This window comes from Ambystoma mexicanum, chromosome 3q, assembly GCF_040938575.1.
Source record: "Ambystoma mexicanum isolate Mex_15411 chromosome 3q, UKY_AmexF1_1, whole genome shotgun sequence".
NCBI classification, from domain to species: Eukaryota; Metazoa; Chordata; class Amphibia; order Caudata; family Ambystomatidae; genus Ambystoma; species Ambystoma mexicanum.
In genome coordinates this window covers 871306340-871330235 of record NC_090926.1, presented here as the reverse complement: position 1 = coordinate 871330235, position 23896 = coordinate 871306340, and the positions used below count along the sequence as shown (strand labels likewise).

Below are 23896 nucleotides of genomic sequence, written 5' to 3'. Positions count from 1 at the left end.
AGACACTGAGAAATGGGAAAACCCAACTAAGGACAACCATTATCACCTCCCCAGGGGACAGTGCCTACCCTCTGAGCACCTACATGATGACGCCAATACGGAACCCCACCACACCACCAGAGGTAAGATACAACACAGTCCATATTGCAACCTGGAGCATAGTGGAGCGCACATTCGGAGTGCTGAAGTCACGTTTTCGCTCCCTTGACCGCTCTGGTGGCTAGCTGCTATATGCACCCCCAGTAGTGTGCAGAATCATTGTGGCAGCATGTGTCCTGCACAATGGTGGTGGACATGGTGGTGCCCCCACGTCCCCAACCACATGCATGGCCGCTGCGCATGGGAGGGGAAAGGGCTCGTGGTGAGGCAGCCCATACCCAGCTTGTGGCAAATTTCTTCACCTAAAATCCCACCCCTGCGGAGTGCACACAAGCCTGGCACATACCAGCTGACAATTGATGAGTATGACAAAAGGGACAGTTAACTGTCACAACCATACCACCATGACATCGTTTTCCTGGAAGTGCTACATTGTGTGCATCCCTAGCTACTTAAACAGACCCAATGCTGTGTCAGTAAAAGGCACACATTCATGCAGCATGAAGGACTACACCCTTGGAAAAATAGTACACCCAAATAGTGGCATGTCACCACACCCCTCCCTAACCCCATCTCAGCTACCCAACACACCATGGCATGGCACGCTATGAGAAAGCAACCAAATTAATGCACAACACATGACACAAGTGTCACAAAGTGCACCGTCCCAAATGGAAACGGGCCAGAGACAAGTCCCTCTCACTAATGAAAAAGAAACAGCACACATCAACAAATACTTATCAGAAAGCCAAAACATAAGTACAGGACCCAACAGTGGCAACGTATGACAGTAAAAAATGAAAGTAGTGCAAGTGTCACAAACTGACAAAGGCAGCACATCGACCCCTTCCATCTCCAGTGTGTTGCTGGTAGGCAAATGTGGCAGTATACTGCATACAACATGAACTGCATCTGCAATGGAGACCGGCTCGTTAAGACATGAAGAAGCTACATGCATATATGCAAAATGTCCTGTATGGAATACAATATACAAATCAACCATGCAGTGGAGAAATCATCACCAATCCCCACTAGGGGTGTGTAAACAGTTTGGACTACAGACTGCCCACACAATTTATGGGAGCCCAATGCCTCTGTGTAAGTTACTGTCACTTGGTCACACCCTTGCGAGCCCATGGAAAGGGGAAGCAGGAGTGGCATATGTGTCAGGAACCCAAGTTTCAAACCCAAACACAGGACAAGCCTGCATGTGCCCAGCTGGAACACACAGGAGCCACACAATGCAACACACGGTAACATGAATTTACAATCTGAAAGAAAATAGTTATCAACAAAAAAGGAAATGTAAATTTAAAAAATGAAAAATAAGAAAAAATGAAAAGTAAACAAAATAAATTAAAAATCAAAATACTAATTAAATTTAAAAAAAAAATAAACTAAAAAGAAAATGAAAAAATTAAATGAAACGAAATGAAAATGAAAATAAACGGAAAAATGCAAAAGAGAAAATGAAAATCAAAAATGAAAAATCTAATTAAAATTTTCAAATCGGAATCAACTATGAAAAACAAAAGAAAAATAACAATAAAAAAAAAGTCTTGTCAAAAAGAAAAATGAATAAGAAAAATCAAAAATGGCCATGTGTCCACCAGGGGGTGGGGGGGCCACCCAGGAGGGAGGAGGTACAAGGTACCCCCAACACCCACACGCGTGGATGTTGAGAAAAAAAAAATCTCCATGGGCTCATGGCCTGCACGGCTACCCTATAGTGGGAGAACTGCCGTCGCTGTCATCACCCTCTGGTGGTACATTAGAAGGTGTGCGTGGTATGGGAGACAGACAACGCAAAGCCCTGGCATGCTCCTCCATGGCAGCAAGCATGCAGGTCTGAAAGGTTTTGTTCTGCAGGATGATGGTCCGGAGATCCCCATACAGCTGCTCCAGCTGCTGTTCTGACCTTGTACTCTGGGACACCTCAAGTGCACCCAGAGTATCTCTGAGTGACCTGTGTTCTAACCTCAGAGCATCCCTGTGGGCCTGTGACTCTGCAGATATGGCTGTGCGTAGAGTCTGCAGTTCAGCCCGTCGGTCCCTGTTGGACGCCAACATGTCCTCCCTGTGTGAGCGGCACATGGACTCCGTTGCCTGCTGCTGGAGCTCCACCTGCCTTTCAGGGGGGAGAATGGAAGTGGCCACCCTATCCACGGCCTGAGCCATCATCTCACACAATGCCCCCTGGTGTGCTGCAATAGTATACATGGAGTTCTCCCACAAAGTATTGCCTGGTGGCGCACGGCCACCGCATTGGCGGGCACCCAACCTGTTTGGGCCAAGGTGATGTGCACCTTGCTCTGCTGGCACTGCCTGAGGCTGCAGGACTGCATTCCTCCTTTGATCTGCTGGCCCAGGAACAGGAGCAAATATAATGACGTGTGACCCTGCATCCGTAACCGCCACAGGCGGACATTCCAACACTGAATGCCCCACTGAGGGGTCTACCCCCAGTGCAGGTGGGTTGGACAGAACAGCATCCCTGCCAGAAACACTCACCTGCGATGGGACATTTGCCTCAATGTCAGATTCAGCACCTGAGCCATAGAGTTCTTCGGAGGTGTACCCAGAGACACCCATGGACAGGATGGTCTGTAGGACAAATAGATTTTCCTCCACCACCACCCCACATCCTACACTGGTGCCTGGTTGGGGCTCTGAGTACTCCTGCCCCTGCGCCATCTCCTTCTCAACAGCATCTAGTGCCTCATCACCTGCACAAACATGAAACAAAAGTAATGAAGACAGTCATGAACAGCATAGCCGACACACATAGGCATCACAATCTACACATCAAATACATTAATGACACATGTCACATGACACTAACTCTGGCATGCATGCACTGGCAATGAAGTGGAAGGGGACCCTAAAAGCAGACACTGAGGACTCCAAGATGGAAAAGCAACACATGTGCTGCATGCAGCATAGCACCTGCATCACACATTAGCCTGTGAGTGGCATGGACAATCCACATACATGACACATGCCAGCACACAGGTGGCACGTGGAATAGCCATGGCAGATTTCACAAGGACACCCAAATGGAAGTAAATCAGTACTGTCCCCCATTCATGTGGGATGCACATCATGAAAAAGAACATGCAAAAGAGTGTGACAAAACACGCATGTGTCACACGCTGCAACAAAGCCAGTGTTTACTAATACAGTGATGGTAGGCACATGGCTACATCAATGGTTGGTCACTTGGACATGAGTCAATTGTCATGTTGAACATTCAAATAGGGCCCAGAAGTGATCGTATGCAGAGCATGTGTAGGTGCACAAAAGTCAATCAGCCTGATTTGATGAAATCATTCCCATAAAAAGTAAACAAATGTGGGGCATTGTGGGGTGAAAGCTATGTCTAAAGTATGGTGAATTTGGGGCAGAATGGCACAAAAATGTGTGTTTATCATGGAAATGAATCCATCAATCAGGCAGAATGAATAGGAAAACAGTAATAACAATGTTGTGGCATGATGCCAGTTGAAGGGCAAGTGCAGTAATCAGGTGCAAAGTGTTAACTGCGGTCAGAAGGGATACAGTGAAACCCAAACCCAAGGGCGGGGGATGGTTTGGAGGCACCACATGGGTGACCTATAGCAGTTATGACTACACAGCCTGACCTGGCACTCAATCAGAACACATCACCGAAGCAACATACACATGGTTTGCACACACATGCATGGCCACTCACCGGAAATTGCCTCAAGATCTGGTAGGTCTCCCACGCCTTGGATCTGATTCTCTGTGATGAAGCCTCCAGCGATTGACTCATGTTCTGTGAGTACTTCCTCCTCTGGTGGAGACCCACTGCCAGTCACCAGAGTAGAGGCATGACTGGAAGCCAGCTTGTTTTTTGCTCGGCGTTTCAGGTCATTCCATCAGCTGTGCGCCTCACAAATCCAAGGGAACTAATCTGGTCCGCGATGCACTTTCAGTGGGCCCTACGTTGAGCAGTCGAAGTCTTGCACCCTGCAGTCACCAGCATTTCGCGGCCATGGGCCGACACATAACCCACAAGTGCGTCTAGTTCCACATCATTGAAACTCTTCTTTGACGTGCCGGAGGGGTGAGCCGTGTCTGGGGTCCCAGCCTCTTACGCAAGAGCACGCTTCTTCCTCTTGAGAGGTGGTGTGGATTATGAGTGGCTTACGCCACTCTGGTCGGTAAGGGCTGAAGCACAGGTGGACTGGGCACTGGAAGCAGGCTGCTGGGTGCTGTTGCCAGGACCAACCTTGGTGTGATGGTCTGGGACCAACACTGTCCCGGCTGGGTGACTCAGAGCCGGGGTGGATTGAGCTGCAGCTGCCCCTGTAGCCTCCTCACACTGGCTACTTGGGGCAGCAGATGACATTGCTGCCCCAGATCCACGTGGACTGGTGACAGCAACTTTCACCGCCACACGTGGCTTTGACTTTGTGACACGGAAGTCGGCCTGTGAGTCATCCCGTGCCAGTTCGGTGAACAATCTGAGCCGGGTTAACAGGGCCGGAGCTGGGATGGTGTCAGCTGCATCTCCCCGACCCATTGGGGGGGGGGGCATAGGTGTCCCTGATTGCTCCTCCACACACTGGCCTCTTGGGCTACCCTGCTCATATTGGCAACGTCCCCTACCGCAGACACCCCTTGGAGGTCGGCCATCTTTGCCGCTCTTACCACTTGGTCGCCTCCCAACCATGGCACTGATGTTCTTGTGCGAATGGGAGGTGCAGTAAACAATTGTCCTGGGCAATTGGGGTGAAGGGGGCAGGGTACTAGATGGAATACGTACCCCTGGGCTCTAGCATGGCTGTCTGTGACCCCTGGGGGAAGATGACGGGTCACGCAATGCTCAGGCACCCCAAAAACAAAATTTAACGTGCATGCGACCCCTGGTAGCCCACGTGCGTGGAATATAGGACCTGCACTACGCTGTGGCACCCAGAAACACAAATATAAGCGTACACGTGGTACACACAGGCTACAATGACCTCTGAATGGGTACGCGACACACGGGGCATACACAGTTGAAAAAAACATGTGCGACTCACCATCTGCTTGGAAAAAGAGTGTGAAAAAGACGCACGTGGGCGCGTTGGCAACACCCCCGCCAAAAGAAGAATTGAACGCTGTCCGAGTAAACAAGGAGTACGCACTGCAACCATTGTGAAGTAATCATGTGTGAACTGACAAGAAGTACAAGAATCACCCGCTCGCTCTCCACAAAATGGCGTCCTACGCGTACCTTTTAACCCTGCCCACATGTGCCACGTCACTTACCGGCTAAGGGCCTTTCCTCCAATTACAACGCAGTGACACCCGGACGTGCAGTTTTTGCACGTGCGGATTCACTATGCACCCGTGACGAGGGAAACGCCTGCGTGCTTTACGTCACTTACGCGCTAAGGGCCCTTCTCGGATTTACACACTGACATGCTGCTTTTTCACGTGTCAAATCACTCTGTATCAAGCTGGCCACGTGACAACACATGGAAGACCACGCTCCTGCCCAGAAGGCCGAATTACTGCCCCCAGAGCCCTGAGCTGACTCCCACCAGCCATCTGCTGCTGCCTGCCTGCCTGCCGGCCACGTGCCTTGCTACTTGGTGCCTACACGTCAGCCATCTGCAGGGGTCCAGTTGCTGCCTCGGGTGTTGCCATGTCGGTGGAAACACCATCAGAGACCACTGGCAACCCCCACCCAGAGCGGCAGAGGGCTACCAGCTTCAGTGCCGCAGAAGTTGGTATCCTGGTGGAGCAAGTCCTGGTGCATTATGATGCCCTCTACGGAAGAAGACGCGCCGACAAGGATGGACGCGAGAGGATCTGGAAGGACATCATGGCTGCCATCAACATGGAGTGGGTGGCAGCCCGCGACATATCACACGTCGGGAAGCGCTGGGAGGACTTCAGGTCCAGGACCATCAGGAAGGCCCGGCGCCTCTTGGAAGCAGCTCATGCAGTGAGGCGCTGGGTCCACCTTACCACCGACGACATGAGGGTCCTGGAACGCATGAACCCAGCGCTTCACCGCCAGATCCTCGAGAGGCAGAGCAGTCCGGAGTGGAGCGGTAAGTGTCTATGCGTACTTATTGGACACAGTGCATGTTGAGGTGTGCCAGGAGTGTGCAGATTGGACATTATGTCTGAAAAGGCCCATGTATGGATGTGTATGTGCAGGAACATGACCGTGCTGCATGTGAGTCCTGTCATCTGTGATGCACATCAATGGTGTATGTGTTCCAAAGCATGATGCACAACTGCATGTGGAGATGCACACATGTTAGCATTTCTGTATATGTACTATGGCATGGTTGGGGTGTGACACATTGATGCTGGTTCCACCTTCATGTACGTGCACGGCATACATGTGTGTGTCTGTGTTAGACATGTGTGCGAATGTGATACGCCATGGATGCATGTGACAGACATGTAGGAACCCGATTGGCAGATGTGACATAGTTGCCGATGATTGTACTGTGACAGGTGGTGGAGATGTACATATGCATGTCTGTCTGTTGGCGTGTGTGCATGTGTTCGGCACTCCCCATGTTGCTTGTGATGTCATGCCAACCTTCGGATGTTGATGCTGGTGAGTGTGTATGGATGCAGCTGCTTGCTGCACAATTCCTATTAATTTGTGCATGTGTGTGGGTTCAAATGAAATGAGTGTTGGGGAGTGTGATGGCATCTGAGAAGTTTGACACTGCCACTCATGTGCAACTGTCACATGTGTATCCAAACATTGTACAGTGCCCTGATGCCTGTGTTCTGTCTCTCCCTGTCTGCACCGTCGACTGATGAAGAGGGCAGAGACGGTGCTGTGGAGCACAGAGGCAGGGATCCCACCGCCGGAATACACGTACCCTGTTCACGCCAGGCCTATTGCATGTAAAACTCCCCGCGCAGGCATCCCATCCACCCTCCCCATACCCCGCAGACAGTCCATCCACCCTTGGCATGCCCCGCAGGCAGCCCATTCACCCTCCCCATGCCCCACAGGCAGCCCATCCACCCTGGGCATGCCCCAAAGGCAGCCCATCCACCCTCCCCATGCCCCGCAGGCAGCCCATCCAACCTGGGCATGCCCCGCAGGCAGCCCATCCACCCTAGGCATGCCCCACACCACAGAGGGGACTTTTTTCATGCAATTTACCTGGCGTGAGCGGGGTACGTGTATTCCGAGGGGTGCGTGGGGAGTTTTACATGCGATTTCTCTGTGCGAGCGGGGTACCCATATTCCGAGGGGGTGCGCAAGTACATTTTCATGCGTTTTGGCTGCCGTGAGCGGGGTACGCGTAATATTTTCATGCGATTACAGTGTAGCGGCCCTGTAAACTGGTCCAGGGTTAGCGCGGCCCTTTGCGCCGTATTGGGGATTTCGATGGCTTTTCCTTGCGCAAGGGGCATTTTTGGGGGCGTAACTGGCGCTGCGGGATGTTCGCTGCGCCAAGGCTCAAAATGGGTTGGGAAATCCATGAATACGCGGTGCGCCAGAATGCTGTTTAGCGCACATAGCTGGCGCATGCTGGCGCACGCTCCCTCTCTGCGCTGCTTGCGTGCGCTGCCTGTGCACTGAAATCTATGAGTTACCCCGTGTATTATTAATGACCATGCCTCGGTGGTAGCACAAATTATGACTCTCAATATGCCAATACACCCTAAACGGCAGTGGAAATTATATGACCCCATTCGGAAAGAGAAATGTCGGTTGCTCTAATGGACTACTTTCATGAACGCATAGCCCCTGACTGTCTATTAGTCATGATATGAGATGCCATGAAAGCTGTTATTAGAGGAGGTGCATGGCCTGTACAGCATCATTCACCAGAACCAGTAGACAATAATATAAGGTAAATAAACTGGAAACCAAGCATAAATCTAAATAATCAGGGAAAATATGGCGACGGCTGAAAGGAGCCAGAACCCAATTGGAACTCCACCTAGCTAACAGATCTGCCCAAACACTGGCCAAAATGAAACAATACTATTGCTCCCACGGTAATAATGTAATTATGTAAGCGCTTAGTAGCAATACATTTTGTGCTGTGTGCTAAATAGACAAAACAAACTTGAAAGTGCATGTGACAGTAACAGCCTATTCAATTAAGTTTCTGAAATCACACACCCGTCGTTCCGGCCTTCTACAACCTTAATGCGTGTGTTCAGTCTCTTTCTTAGCACGACACGTGTCCCATTGGTAATATATGGATTACTGTCTAGAATATTTTCATAGATATATTATGAACACCATAAAATATACCTTTGAATGCAAAGTTAGGGAATCCTACCTGGGGTGCTTGCTGTTGATTTGCTGCGGCTTGCTGTGCATCACATTGCCTTGTAGCAAGTAATGTGTTGGGATTCCCTCCTAAACCCAACGCCCAGGACAGAGGCAAGAGCCCACCGACTGTAATCCCTCTCTGCAATCGATGGGCGAAACAGCAAAGCTGCCAACTGGCCCCATGTCATGAGCTTTAGCCAGTCCAGGCGTTTTGGCTAACATAGCTTTGAATGATGGATAAGAAGAGGTGGGTAATTCAATTGTATGCTAAATGGCAACCATAGTGGTAATTCAGAAGGTATTTATAAGGTGCAGGCCAGGCACCACAATCCCTGTGGTGAATGTAACCTAGGAAAATCCTTACCTTCCTTGGCCATCATTAGTGTGGGCCAACAATTCCCAGAAGGCCGACTGCTGCTTATTAAACCAGCAGGAGTATGCGAAGACAGAGTCAGGTGGGCCCTATGCAGCAGAATGGTTTACTTTTTAAGGTAACTGCGGACCTCTGCCAGCATGGATCCGCCACTATTGGCGCTTTCAATGAGCAGGTCTATAGCTCCTCTAGATAGAACTGAAAGAGATTGATATTTGTAGCCTAGTCGTGGCTCAGCTCATCTTCTTCCCGTACTACATAAAAAACGATTGAAAAGAGATCGATGACTAATACTAAGACAACATCTCTAAAAGAAATCATAATTAAAAACTCTGCGCTTAGCACAAAAGGCACTGCATGACCATATCGTACGTTTCCTTGACAACTTCTTTCAACATGTCAGCCACCTCAATACCTGAACGCTGTTCCTTCAGCCAGTTGGCCACCCATACTCCAACATAAAAAATTGAGAGATTGGTTACTTGTATCACTCAAATTTCCTTGAGATCATTTAGCGGTGCGCCAATTCTGTGCAACATGTAGGAACGGGTTCTGCTACCTGGAGCAATTGCAAATTAATCATACCGTGCTCTCTGAATATTTTGTGTTTAGTTTCGCGGTTTGAAAATGTTTTCTAATATGACAATCACGTGTTCAGCGGGATTCACCAGACGTTAACAGCCTGGGGCCCACATTATAGGCCAGAGCAAGGTGAGGGCCTTAACAACGGGCCCCGGTACCGGAACAAGGCCGGTGAAGCTCGTTGCCGTAGATTTCACCAAATACAATTTCACCTAAGGAGAAGTGACCAAATTTATTTGACCAGAAATGGTAGATAATGTGGTATATGTATAGTGCATAACAGGTGGGGTGTGGGGTAAGGGTTTAGGTTCGGGAGAAGTAAGGCAGGGGATCTCCCCCTGCATAATAAAAAAAAAATATAGAAAAAAGTAAAAAAGTGATTTTCGTTTTTTAGGTTAAATACATTCGGTCAATTCCCCATTAGGTAAAATATTTTCTAAAAAATCACGTACATCCTTCTTTCGCAGTGGCCGGGGAGAGACATGGTGGTCATGGAAATGGAAGGCGGTACTCCGCTCAGAGCTTGGTGAGAAGTGGAACATAGTCTGTAAAGGATGGGGTCTAACATTTCTCAGCGGGAATGTAAAGGGCGACATCCCAAGTAAGCCTACTTGGGATAAGGAGGATGCAGTATCCTGGATTGATTAGATCTGTCTTTTAGAGACTCTCTTGTCGATGGGTCCATTTTGAAATGAAATACAGTGGTTTGAGTGGCCATTGTATGCTGATTGCCGCCCTCCAAATGCACAGGAGGTCAGTGCTTTCCTCTTTCTGGCAGAATTTGGAGGTGGATGGTAAAAGGTGCAGTGTTGTTTGGAACCCTAACTCTATTGAGGCATTTAATGCGCATATTGAGGTTGTGCTTGAGACCACGCTGTCACAAGAAATGGCAATCTTCACGCCAGGCATCTTCTCCACTTTTATTGTAAAGAAAGTCTTAGCAACAGTGGGGCATGTGCCTAAACAATGCTCCTTTCCCCGCAGACATGAATATGACATAGCATTTCAAAAAAGAAAAGGCTACTACGGCGGGAGATAAGACCTATTGAACTGCTAAATACTGATCTGTGCCTGAAAAAGGCAAAAAATTCGAAAACGGAAACAATTGTATAGAAAATGGGTTATGGCGCATCAGCATTTACTCCTGCAAAAAGACGGAGAGTCCATGCTGGAAACAATTGTTAAAAATAACGTAAAATCTTCTGCTCCATATTGCAAAATAGGGGTAACTTTCAAAAGGAGGCTCAGACTAATCCCATTCCGGAAGACAGTAGTTCTTTCTGGACCAGTACAAAGATAATTTGGATTTTACCACTGCAGACTTAGAGGTTGGTGATTGGGAATTGATGTTATCATGTGAAGATATGATGGGGGCTCTCAGGGATTCCTCGATCTCCGATCTCCTGGCCCAAATAGGCTAAGTAACAGAGTGTTCAAAGTAGTCCCTGAGATCTGGGCCCTAATACACTATTTAATATTGTAAAATCAAACGCCTTGCGGATAGTTGGAAAGTTTCCTTTATCATTCCCATCCACAAGAAAGGGGAGTGTACCAATCCCATTCATTTTAGGCTGATCATGCTCCTTGAAGTGGATTCAATAATGTTTGCCTCTCTCCTTTTGAAAGAGTTTGAGAAATGATATCAGCTACGGGCGTCTTTCTAAGTTTCAAACAGGCATTGGGTGGGGAATTGGCACAGCTATAAATGGCCTCATTATTAATGCGTTAATCGAAAATTCGTGTGAAAAGAATGTCCATTCTCTATTCATCGCATGTGTCAATCTAACGCAAGCGTTCAATATGGTTGATGGAGCGCTCCTATGGCCAAAACTACAGAGTTGGGGTCTTCTGAAGACACGATTGTCTATATTGGTTTATCTTCAGAGAGATACTTCACCATGAGTAAGACTTGATATGAGGGGGACACTTACCTAGTCCATTCCAACAAGCAAGGGACTGCGATGTGCTCTTGCCCCTAGTTCGTTTAACCTCTACTCATCGGACTTGGGGGAGGACTTGACTCAGGCAGCTATTGTTTCACCAACAATTGCAGGGAAGAAAATAACTTGGCTGAGCTATGTGGATGATCTAATCCTCCTGGATCAAACCCAACTGGGCGTACAGCGGCTCATATCAAGATTCGAATCTTACCTTTATTGAACAAGTTAAAAATGAATCCAACTAAAACCAAGATTATGAGAACTGCTGGAAGCCGGGTGAAGATCGTGTGCAAAGGGTAAAGAACTTACAATATCTAGGCTTTATGATTGTTAAGATGTCCATCCGAGATTTATGCAAGGAAGTCTTTAGATTTATGCAAGGAAGTCTTTTTCAGAAAGGGGAACAATCTGGTGCACAGATGCACTGTATAGCACGTAGATTCTGTAGGTTTTCATTTGTTCCGCTTGTAAAATATTACATTCAGAAGAAAGTCATCCCAGCCCTCATGTACGGGTCGGAAACCTCCTGATGATCGGAGGAATTTAATGTTGATAAACTAGAAGGGAAGGTACAGCATAAGGCATTGTCCTTGCCAACTGTATTCCTAAGGGGATACTAAGGCATGAGTTGGGCCTCTTGTCCTTGGGGGGCTTACGTGCATTGGAGGGCTGTTTCGTTATAGAGAACCATTTTCTTGGCAGAAGGGGATTCTTTGTATCATGTGCTACGATGCCAACTGGAGAAAAAGCATTCTGGATGTTTTATCAATCTCAAACGATGGTGCTTAGGCATTTTGTCTAGTATCAATATCACAGTGGAAGGTCTGCTACAAAACCAGATCAGAGCAAATAGGCTGATGCATGAATATGACTGGCTAAGCACTTGTGATAAAAGGGATGGTTTTAAACTTTATAAGGATTTGGCAACAGAAAATAATAGCTATGGGTCTCGACCTAAAACATTCAAAGATGTCGAGATGGGCGATATAGGAGTGTGATTTTAAGAGTTAGATTTAACCTCATGCATACACAAGAAATTTATTATTGAGGAAGCAAAGCAGCACCAATATCTGTAGGTACTGTAACAAGGACATTGAAACACTGAGGCATCATTTTATCAAATGTCAAGAGGTCCAATGAATGGGACTACAAATGTTTGGGAAATGTGTTTATGAAATAGAGTGAACCATGATGAATTGTGTTCAGAGAATGTTTAGCAGTCATAATACGGCACTATTAATAGCCTCAGTTAAAATGTTTAAAAGCCTTGAAATTGATTGAGGCTTTTTAGTGAGCAGGTCAATTCCGGATATGGTCAATAGCGGCTTTTTAAACTTTTAACCTTTGAATGTAACATTATGTATTTAGGAAATCTTATGTATGTATTGGTTTATTTATTGCGTTATGTAGAGGTTTTTGTTCTTTTTTTATACATTATGTATGTTATGTAGAAGGTTTAATGAAAACCAATATAATAAAAAAGACACTATGCAAACACGTGTTGGTTTAGTGATAAAACTGTGTAGAGAAGATAATGATAGCATCTAAAGCTTAACATACACACACACACACACACACACACACACACACACACACACACACACACACGGAGCATGGATATATAGGTTCACCCAGAAGGTGTATTCATGACAATATTGCTGTCAAGAGTAAGCCTGCTGGGTGCTATAGGGTAGTAGTTTCTCCAGCACTAAAGCGCTGATACCCAACTTCCTCCAGCGCCTTGGTCCAAGTACAGCACTATTTCGCTGCTGTAAAACCTGCCACAGCCTCGGGTTGGCCTTCAGACTGCCGTTGGGGTGGAGGGTAGGCTCTGGAATGCAGGGTATGATGTGAAGCACAGCCACATTCTCCCGCAGTCTGATTTTAGGGTTTGGTTACAGGAACAGTTCCTAGAAATGTGCTGAGAATGTTCACAATAAATCACTGGCCCTCATCACAAGGTTGGCGGAATGGGTTTACCGGCACCGGTAAAGGTGCCGGTGCCGGTAAACCCATTCCGCCCTACCACGAGGTCTCCTCGCAAGACCCGCAATGGGCGCCTGGAAAAACCAGGCGTCCATACCGGGTCCCGAGAGGACACCAGGGAGCTAACAACGGGCCCGTTATTAACAGGCCCGTTATTAGCTCCATCCCCATTCCCATTGAGCCCTATGGGGGCTCGAATGGGAATGGGGATGGACCGGGTCCATCGGACGGGGAATTACCGGGTCCGCCAAGGTTGCGATGGCCCAGTAAATCCTCATTCGAGAAACCCGGGCCCGGAATGCGGTAAGGAGGCAACCATGCAACCATTACCTCCAACCTCCTGATAAGGGCCACTGTCTGTTAGGGAGATATGGGTCTTCTATAATATGGGCAGTTTGCTTTACACCTTATTTGAGCCTGTGGAGAGCATATACCTGTACTCATATGTGACCTAGACGGGCTATCATGTGATTGGCTGGAATGCAGAGATAATTGATATCTGGTGCAGCGTCCCAGTGAATGGTTGGTGAGAAAGAGGCAGATGCAGAACCATCAGTTACAAATGGGGAATAAAATCACCTTTGAGGCCGCCTGTATGGTTTACTGTCGAAGGACCCTCCTCCTTGTGAGAGCAGGACCCCCAGATGCTTTCTGGACCATTTCTCCAGTCTGGATTGTTCTGGATCTCCATCTCAAGCTAGCCAAAAGGATGGCAGGTCTCCTATAAGGGCAACCGAGCTCCTGGAGGCAACAAGGCAATACAGGGGCACTGAAGATTTCAACTGACTGGATGCCATAGACAGTTGAATTAGAGTAAGGGGCTCTAACCGTTGCCTAGATGTCCTGGACTACAATTCCATCCAGCCCTAACCAGCATAGTCAATGGTGAGGGATCATGGGAGTCATGGTCTAACCCATCAGACAAGCAGCAGGTTGCAGACCCCTTAAGTAGAGAAAGGGCAGTCCCCAATATATCCGGGCCTAAGAAATGCATCAACAGTATTTAGACCCATAATCATATCCCAGAGTGAAATACTGATAGCAGTTCTTTAGTTCCAATATGTGGCTGTGTAAAGAATGCTATTTATGAAGTGGAGATACCTGGAATTCGGAGAAGCCATCATCTGAAATGGACCATATATTGAGAAGTTAAATATTCCCTGAGGAAATAATGAACTAATCACATATCTCTGAAGACCAAGGCGTGGTTACAAGATAGATTAATGAATGCATCAAATATGGTACTGCTGTGAAATCTAATGGCAATTTCAAACCAGTGTGTGCCGTGTCTGGTTGTATCGTGTACTTCTAAATAAAATACATTGGACATACAATTAATGATGTAGTGTTGTCTATGGTCATCCAGTGCTTAAATGTTGGCTTTCTTTCATTTCAACACACACTGCAGGACCCGTCAGTGACGGTACTGAAAGGTGCCTCCCTAAAAATAACACAAAGGAGAATATGGGAGCTAAAAACTGAAGATTCTCAACCTGGAAAATGCTGGTCTGAAGATAGACGCAGGGTGCGCGGCATGCATGCGGTGGCTTAGTCCGAGCCTGGAACCCTCAACACAACATCATCGAAAGGAAAGTACCAGATGAGGACCTGCTGATACCACCTCCCACATAGGACTTTTGGACACAATGTTTCAGAATCCCAAACGAGTAAGGACACAGGCATCACTTTGGATGTCGTAGCACCAATGACTGTTACCCAATATAGAACAGAAGGTATGCCCAGCCAACAGCAGAAATGTCACCATTCTAACAGTTGTAACGTAAGTTTGTATTTGCCACTTTGTTTGCAAGTCAGTAAGGCACAATCAGACACAAGGCACAACTAGGATACATTTTGACATGGCACCTTAGAAGCTGCGGGATGATTTGTGTACTGGTTCTACCATATGCATAGAAATAGCCCTAATTAACTCGGGTTAAAGTACTGCGTGACACTAGCGTAGCATGAACGCTGCAAAAACATGCACTAACCTCAGACAATGTTTAAGTCCCAACACACTGGGGCAGGGTGTTTTTCTTAGTCCAGTTGAGTCTTAAAATCATTGCAACCAATGTTTTGCATGATTTGGCTGTGGCTGCCACGAAGATGCTAATACATATTTGTGAGGCTGGTTAAAATATTGGAAACTTAAAACCACTGCACATGCGAAGAACCTTAAACTGCAGGGAAGGTGGCAAAACACATATCCTTTCCTTCTCAAACTGTGGACCTTTGAATATAACATTTTGGAATGTCTCTGCAACAAAACCACTGTTTGTTTCATTCTGGGTTCCACTTATTAGACGTGTTGTTCTTAAGCGTTTGGACACATTACGCACTACACACAAAACATTGGGTGAATAATGTGGCTCTGCTTGAAATGTAATTTCTAAGCGACGAGAACTGCCCCCAGTGTTTGTGTTTGTCTCTTTTCTCACTTATTCTCAGTTAGTTGAATAAAAAGGTATAAAAACGTGCATTTTGTTTGATTTCAACCCCAGAAAGCAAAGTGAAGCCCTGTTTGACATCATTAAAGTATCCCTTAGGTAGGTCATGACAAGGAGTAGCATCTGTCAGATCGGTGCCTAGCTTCGGGGCACTTTGGCCATGTCCCGTTGGCCTCAGGGAAGTTACGCCACACAGGGCCTGAAATGTGCTTTACAATGGTGCAATCCCATTGAAAAACCCTTCTACACATTTTGGGCAGGTAGGTGTTGATTGAGCAATAGAAAAATACTGGGGAGAGATTCCCAGGCACATTTCAAAGCCCTGGGCTGTTGGCCCAAATCGGATCTGCTTATCAATAAATTCTCCGCTGCAGTTATTAATACATTGGAATTGAAAGGAGACTCACCAGCAGCTTCCTCTTCCCGTTCTTCATCACAATCTCGAAGGTGTGGTTCGAGTCTGTGGATCCGACTTCCCGCACCGACTGCACCTGCTCAAAAGGCGGTGGTTCCATTTTAGCACAGGAGTAATCCTCAAGCGATCCGCGGCAAACGCATTGCAAATACATTCCATTGTTTTGGACAGGACCACTTTTTAAATGTCTAATATAGTTCAGTTCCATTGCCAAAATCTCTCTCAATGTACAAGGGTTATTCACATTGGCTGATAGAAGTCCCTGTTCCTGCGAATTACCCTCAAAATAATACGAATGCCCCAAATCTCCCTAAGATCGATCTAATAGAAAATGAACGTTTTAGAACAGGGTGAAAATGCTGAAACTAACAGACATTATGGATCCTTTTAATTGAGCCTGTCTGCTGCAGGGGTGCAGTGTGGGTAATGCTACTACATGTATGGGATCTGGATGTATTAATAAGAATAATAAGAATAATGGGTTTTTTATTTCGTGCCCGCTCACTGAGGACCCGGTTTGAAAATGCTTGGCAACAGATGTTATTATGACCAATTATTATTCCCTATATTGCGGTACTCTTCCTCCACTGGAGGCATGAGTCGGCCCAGAGAAGAATTGAACTCCCTTCCGTGCCGCCGCTCCTCAGTGGAGCCTAGCATGCTACGAATTCGGCTACGCTTTCAAGTACTAGTAGAAGACACAAATCATCACTAAAATGTAAGCGACTTCACTTTTTCAAGTAAGTATCAGCTAAGACAATATTTTATCAATAAACTTCAAATAAAGTCAGTAGACCCAATGGGCCTGATTGAGACTGGGGCAGTTCAGAGATGCCCGCGTGTATCTCCAATTTGCAGATCTTTCCTTATAACCGACAGACAACGCCAAAAACTGGAGAAAATCTGGAGGTGCCTGGGACATCTCCGAGATGCTCTTGAGCCAAAGGCGGGTGCACGTGAGTGTCCGAGAGATGCTCCGGGAAGCTCCAAAGGTGCTCCTGCTTTAGGCTTTGTGAGTCAGGTACAAGGAAGTGGGCTTCACCTTATTGGCTAATACAATTGCCATGCAAATCTTTGTGAGCCAGGGCCAATCACCTCTGTGAGCCAGGACCAATCACACTCCTAGTTCTTTAATAGGTAAACCCCTCATGTCAGAGATTATTGATAGGGACAGGGGTTATATAAGTAGCGCTCTTTGTTGTACGTTCCAATTGATTTTTGACCACAAATCATATTAACCTGTCTTCCGTTTCCAGTTATTTGTTAGAGGCATTTAAAAAAACTGGAAACCTTCTCCATTCATCGATGTGGTCAATGAAACCGTGGAGGCCAGTGGCTTGGCAGCATGGAGAGTACACAGAAAGCAGGTGGCATCCCATGTAATGTGACTGTGTGATGGCGCGTCTGCAGGTAAAGGCACTTGTTTTTAAAGTGGACATAGGTCTGGGTTTTCATGGATCTCTGGTGAAAGACTACTGTTCCATCTCCGCCACGAGCGCGTGTACTTGTGTTTAATTCATGTATTCTTTACAATGTAATAAATGTCAAAAAATACTAGCTGGAGCATATGTTATTTCTACAGATGAATAGTCTAGATGACTACAGATAAAATGACCCACAAGTAAATATGGATACATAGAAAGAGAACTGTTGAAAAAACAAATACTAAAATGGTGGGAGGCTAATTACATTGAGCAGGCATTGGGGCCCGGTTTGGCATCCTCGTGCTGTCCACCTGCAGACATGCAGGTCGCTGCTGAGCAGGACCAAGCGGCTCTGGGTGGGCCTTAGAATAGAGCATGGTGTGGCCTCCAGGAGAGTGCATTGGTTCGGAAAGATTGTCACCACAAAGCCGCGGTGGCACACCGCAAAATGGCCACATGCGCCACTTCAGAAAGGGAGATTCTAAAGTAGCTGTGCTAGACCCGAGGGAATCGGGAGGTTGACCGACAGGGGGGGGGGCTCAGGAATAAAGGACGTCAACCCACGCTTGAACTGATGGGAGGGGGCAGTTATTATCTTTGACTTGAAACACTGAGGCAATGTTTGACAAAAACAAATTGGGATCCAGGGAACACACAGAAATCGCGCATCCCAGGTAGTGGCACAATTCATACCCCGGACAGGCAGGGGAGTTGCTAGGTCTGGAAAAGACCCGGGGCTAAGCTGATGCCGGTACTGTTGGGACGGGGGCTAGCTAGTCTTTTGGCTGTAGCTCCTGAGATTCTATCCGGGGCTGCAACCAAAAGATCAGGGGCCCTTAGCCACCCCCTAACAACGCCCCTGTGGACAGGCCTCGGTGCCAGGAGGCCACTATAATGGCGGCGCTATAAACGACCCTTACATTAATTTACGCATAATCCAGTTCAAGAAAGAGAAACCTTTTCATATATTCGTCTGAAAAAAACAGAACCTAAGCAAACAGCGAGTCTGTGTATTACATACAGTGATAGGAGCATGTGACCACTTACTAAATAGATGTAGTACTTTCCTCGAAGGCAGGACTGAAAGGAAAGAAACAAACGAATTACCTGAACATCAATTGCTGAATGTTTTGCTTCGGGAACACATGGCAGAGTTTGTACAAAGTGGTGGCCTTACCTCGTCTGCTTGTTTGCCGGTGTAAAACGATAAGGTGGTGTTCCGAAGTCTAAACCAATATTTTGACCACGTGAAGATCTAAAAAAAAAAAAAAAGCCCCAAAACATCTGTGAATATCAGGTTTCGATAACTTGGTATGAAAGCAAGTGCTTAAACCCATTAAGATAGTATGTATCCCTTAGCCAATCAGAAAGCAGTGCTGTCTGCTTACTGCTTGACATGGCATGACGTGTTACTTTGCCACTCCGGATGTCCAGGCTTCGTTGTGTGGGAAATGCCGTGGCACAGGGATGTGCACATTATGGTCTTTACATCAGGAATAACAGCACATTCCTTAAATACCCCATTTGGGGCGAGTCCATGCACCGTTATGGGGATTTTACAGTACCAGCCTGTGGTGTTGGTGATTAGTTACCAAAATACTCGGGTATCTTTATGACATTGGTGGATGCGTTACTCCCAATCAAACCATTCTCGCCTTGTAGACGGAACCCCCCTCTCCCAAAATTGGCAGTGGGCCACCTCCAAAAAGACTGTATTCCCAAAATCTGAGCGTGCACTGCTACAGGCGTACAGAAGGGGGAGCTCGAGTGCTGGTAATGTCTATGCAATATCTACACAAAAGCCACATCTATCGGCTATGTCAATGTTGGTTTAATCCTATCTTCTCTATCCCGACAAGATGGAGTTGTGATTGGTTAGAGGACCTCAGTGCTAGGTGACTGTGAATGTAGTGCTAACATAAATGTCAGTGTTTCTGCAGCAGTGTATTCTTTCTGCCTTACCTGTCTGTCATCGGAAGTGCGTATCTGAGAACTGCATGTATAAGCGGGACACGATGCCCGTTGGTGGACCCTGTACATAGAACGAGCCATGGGTTTAGCCATCCGAGTACTCATTGAACATGTGCGGTGGTCATGGTAGTGACAGGAAAGGAGCTGGGGTCACCCCTTAGTTGTTAAGTGGCTGCACTGGAGCAGGAGGCCGGGTTCTATTCTCCCGAGGCCTGGAGGACCCTTCTGTGAGCAGTGACGGATTACTCATCCAGATCCGTAGCTTGGATGCAGCAGGAGGCCTATGAAAGCACCTGCCCCTGAGCTGAGAATCACACTGTGGGATAAGTGGGCGCAGATCCCGGCGCTACAGGGTCCCTAGTACTCCTGAGACCCACCAGTCTAGCACTCTGCATAGCAGGAAAAAGGGGATCAACCTAATAGGGGGTGGGGGTGAGCGCTCTACAGCTATGAGCTGTTGTGTCATAAGCCAATCACATCAGATTCATGGCAATACCTCATACAAGCCATTCCGTACTCAGCCGTCAAAGTATGTTTTTTTTTTAAAGATCACGCAGTGACAGGGTTCGAAATTGAGGGGAGCTGGGAGCTATGTAGCTCCTGCTTAGAGCCTAGTAGAGCCTGATTAGCTTTGCACCAACCGCTACCAGGAGCTACATTTGGCTCCCCAGAGCAATAGATGCTCAACAAACACAACTATATGCATTTTACTCTGTGTTTGGGACAATGCATACATAAATATAAGAACACCTCTATGCAACTTTAGGGTAATATATGATGGACAAATGATATATTTGCTTTTATGTGGAAGTTAGGTTTGGGGAATGCTATGCGCGGGCTCCTCATTCCCCAGTGGTAGCTACTGGTCACTGGTTAATAGTGGATAACCAGGAGCCAAGTGTAACTCCTGCTTATCCAATCTGAATTTCGAACCCTGCAGTGATGTGGTTGCTCCAATGTAGGCATATACCGTCTTCCAATAAGGTAGACTTAATGGAACAGAAACAAAAAAGAGAAAGCAGTGAGCTCAAACAAATACAAAATGTTTTTAACAACACACCAAGACAACACTGCCTATTAGCGTCGGCAAATCGCAGCCGAATGCTTTAAGGACACACATAATGCAGGTGTCACAAAGCGTTACCAGGCTAGAGATGATGGCATCTCATGAGTCCATCATGTAATATCATGAATTGACTCCAGAGCAGATGCTACCAGTGCTTCTTGGAGTTTGCACAACCATCCCGCGCCATCTCTGCTCTGTGGTACGGTCTGTTCGTTATCCCATCGATCTGTATGGGGTGAGGATGAGGAATGCGGGAGGGACAGGGATGAGGACATATCATAACCACCGTCATAAATGCGCAGGGCTCAATGGAAGGAAGGGTCTAACAGATGATGGTTAGATAATGTGGAGACATACATAGACAGATGCAATATATTGGCCATGAAGAAGGCAGTGCCCATTGCAAATTTCCCATCTTTAGTTACTGCAAAACATGGGGGAGACCTCCTGCGTGACCCCCTTTGCCCCTGCAAACCGCTTTATATACCATACCCAAACTTACCACATTGATTTGTGGTTTAAAAAAAAGGTGGTCAAAACTACAGGCAAAACAAATTCTGCAAATTTCAATTCATCCAAAAGTAAGGACTACCAATTGGTAAACCCAAGCCTTAATTCTGGAGAAAAATAATAATTCTCAACCAATATTCAATATTTCTACATTAACATTATGCACTTGGAACGCCAAGGATTTCTCACATTTACAGAGGACGAGTATTCATTCGTTTAACCTGAACAACTATCATATCATTCTCTTACAAGAAGTATTATTGCGGGAGCGCTGTTCCATTGATGGATATGAAACAGGCTTGCTGTTAGCTGTTAATAATTCCTTACTGGCATCAATTCAAGACTTACATGATGCAGTCCCTGGACTCCGAGCCCTAGCCATTAAGAGTTCAGATGTGGGCTGGCTGGTTAGCCTTCTAATTACCAATATATATGCATTGGAATGCGAAAACCTCTGTATGTGGAGAACCTCTTGGGGATCTTTGACATGCCACTCACCCGATGGACGCGCCACATCCCTCTCCCGTGGCAGGTCCGATGGCAACTCCGGGACCGCCCGCGGTATTATCCACAGCTTGGCCGTGATTCTTCTGCATGGGGGCCGCCTTGACAGGTATGGTGCGCAGGCGCCAGAGCCCAGCTGGTGGTTTTCGCACATGCGCGTTGTAAATGGCTTGCTCCGTTGCCATGGGAAACCGAGCATGCACACGGTCAGACCGACCTTCCTGTGCATGAAAGCATTGCTAGCACCGGCATTGGTGCGTCACAACCTCTTCAGGGGACGGGAGGGTTCCCTTGTTGAATCCTCATTCCAATTGTCTCTTGTTTGTAGGGGTCTTGTGCCATGGCCTCAGTTCCTCCCCCGCACCTAAAATTAATCTACAGCATCTCTTAAATGCATGTTTCATTGCCATTTAATTTGAGGTGTGCATCAATAATCAACCTTTTTCTGTTATTTTGTTCACTAGTCCTCTAGTGTAACACAAAATATTGATAGCACCCATTGGTATCTAATTTTCGTTACTTAGAATGTCTTTTTCTAGACTTAATGAGTTAACTGATAAACATGCTACCACACTAGCCTTTAGTGCGGAAGAAGCAACACGCATCTTAGGCCTCATTAAAACCACAGAAAAAACATTGCAAAGTGAGGATAATCCAGAAAAATCAATACAAAAACTTGAAAAACTTATTAGACGGGAAATATCCCAAAAACTGCATGCTAGCACTTTGGTCGAATATTTTAAAGCTAAAAAAATCCCTAGAGGTCTGAGAGTCTATTTGAGACCAACTTTGTGTAGTGAAAATAAAGCGTTCATAAAGAAGTGGGATCAAATCCTCAACAAGTGCTCCCTAGATCTTATACTCTTAACAATAGAAGAATTATCTAAATCTCTTGAAACTATTGACTCCGAAATTAAGACTGTCCAAGAACAAATATCCAAACTTAAAACAACAAAAGATCTGGCAGAAATTTTGGAGGACATCAATTCAAAACTGGCCAACTACAAAATGGAAATCGAACAGAGAAAGTTGCGTAAATTCAAGAGACACTTTTGACTATTTAAATGACATAGTCTACACTTGGCAGGAATACTACCAACAAAGGAGCTTTAATCGCAACACACAACGCAATACAGGTTCAACAAACTCTGGCAACAGTAGTGATAGCAGCATTGGCGAACCTATACAGAGACCTACATCGGAAGAAATCAACCAACGAGACTTATCTGAGGAGAGAAATAGATGTAGAGCGTTTAAGAATTCAAAGCTCCCCAACAAACAAAGAAATTGACCCTAACGCAATGATGATTTTACCCTTAATTGTTTCCTGTGAATAGGGTATGTTTGACCTCTAACACTAGCATCTTGTTGTTTTTTTGTAAAGATCAAAGTTATGTCAAGTTTATTTTATCTGGAAATTTTAACTGCCAACAAGTAATATCCGATTGTATTTTGCAATGACTTGTATTATTCTCTTGATACCCTTTTAATACATACTCCACTGAAGGTTGAACTAAAATGTATATAAATGTATATACATATAATGAACTCTTGTGTTATATGTTGGACGACAACTTATGTATACAAACTGTGCTTACTTTCTTTTGTCCACCCTTCAGCCATACATTATGCGAATTAACCTTGTGAGTGGTTAAAATTCCCTCTTTCATTTGGACTCTGGCGGATGGAACTTGTTTCATTTTGATGTTTCTGTATTTCAGTGGCACCTCCTAATCTGTCTACTTCTCCATTGAATAGTCTCTTTTTGCTGACTCTGCAGGATTTCTCATTAGTATTGTTTACATTTTCTCTTCATACTTTTTCTATTTTCCCTTTATTTTTTATCTTTATTTTCATCAATTTTATTATTTATTCCACATATACTTTCACTCCTCTTGACACATTGTGGTTTACCTCAGCGGGCTCACCCGATGACTTCTTACTCCATTCTAAGATGGCCGATCTTTTAGGTGACTGCTTTAGTCCCTTCTCTATCTCCACATTCGCCAACCTTTTTCTTCCACATTGCGCGCCGTTCCCATAGCTGCTAGGACGCATTGACCGGCGGCAGCTGTCTTTGCGATTGGTCTCCTATTGTACAGGTAAGTGCACGTTACCAGGCATTGTCTATCCCATTGAGATTTCTAGTTTAAGTACTTTCTTAACCTCGATCCGGGTTAATTCTCCGTTACACTTTTTCACAGATCATCATCTGCGCATTGAGACTCGTAGTGCACAAGTGCACTGTATTTGTTTTGCCTGAGTTCCTATCCCTACAAACCGCCCACTGAAGAAAGC

The 23896-nt window shown here is 46.2% G+C and overlaps 1 protein-coding gene across 9 annotated transcripts in view; it reads right to left on the bottom strand.

The window, feature by feature from the left end:
* LOC138583059 (uncharacterized) overlaps nt 1-23896 on the bottom strand; it is a 433873-nt gene that overhangs the window by 263643 nt on the left and 146334 nt on the right. For 2 of the 9 annotated variants that reach the window (XM_069654971.1, XM_069654966.1), the window contains exons 2-4: nt 18725-18802; nt 18595-18654; nt 16116-16202 (exon numbers count right to left, since the gene is read on the bottom strand). In XM_069654971.1, the coding sequence (XP_069511072.1) occupies nt 16116-16202; nt 18595-18654; nt 18725-18802 (225 nt within the window). The remainder of the gene's footprint in view (nt 1-16115; nt 16203-18594; nt 18655-18724; nt 18803-23896) is intronic. The other 7 variants (XM_069654967.1, XM_069654968.1, XM_069654969.1 and 4 more) reach the window with 7 other exon arrangements.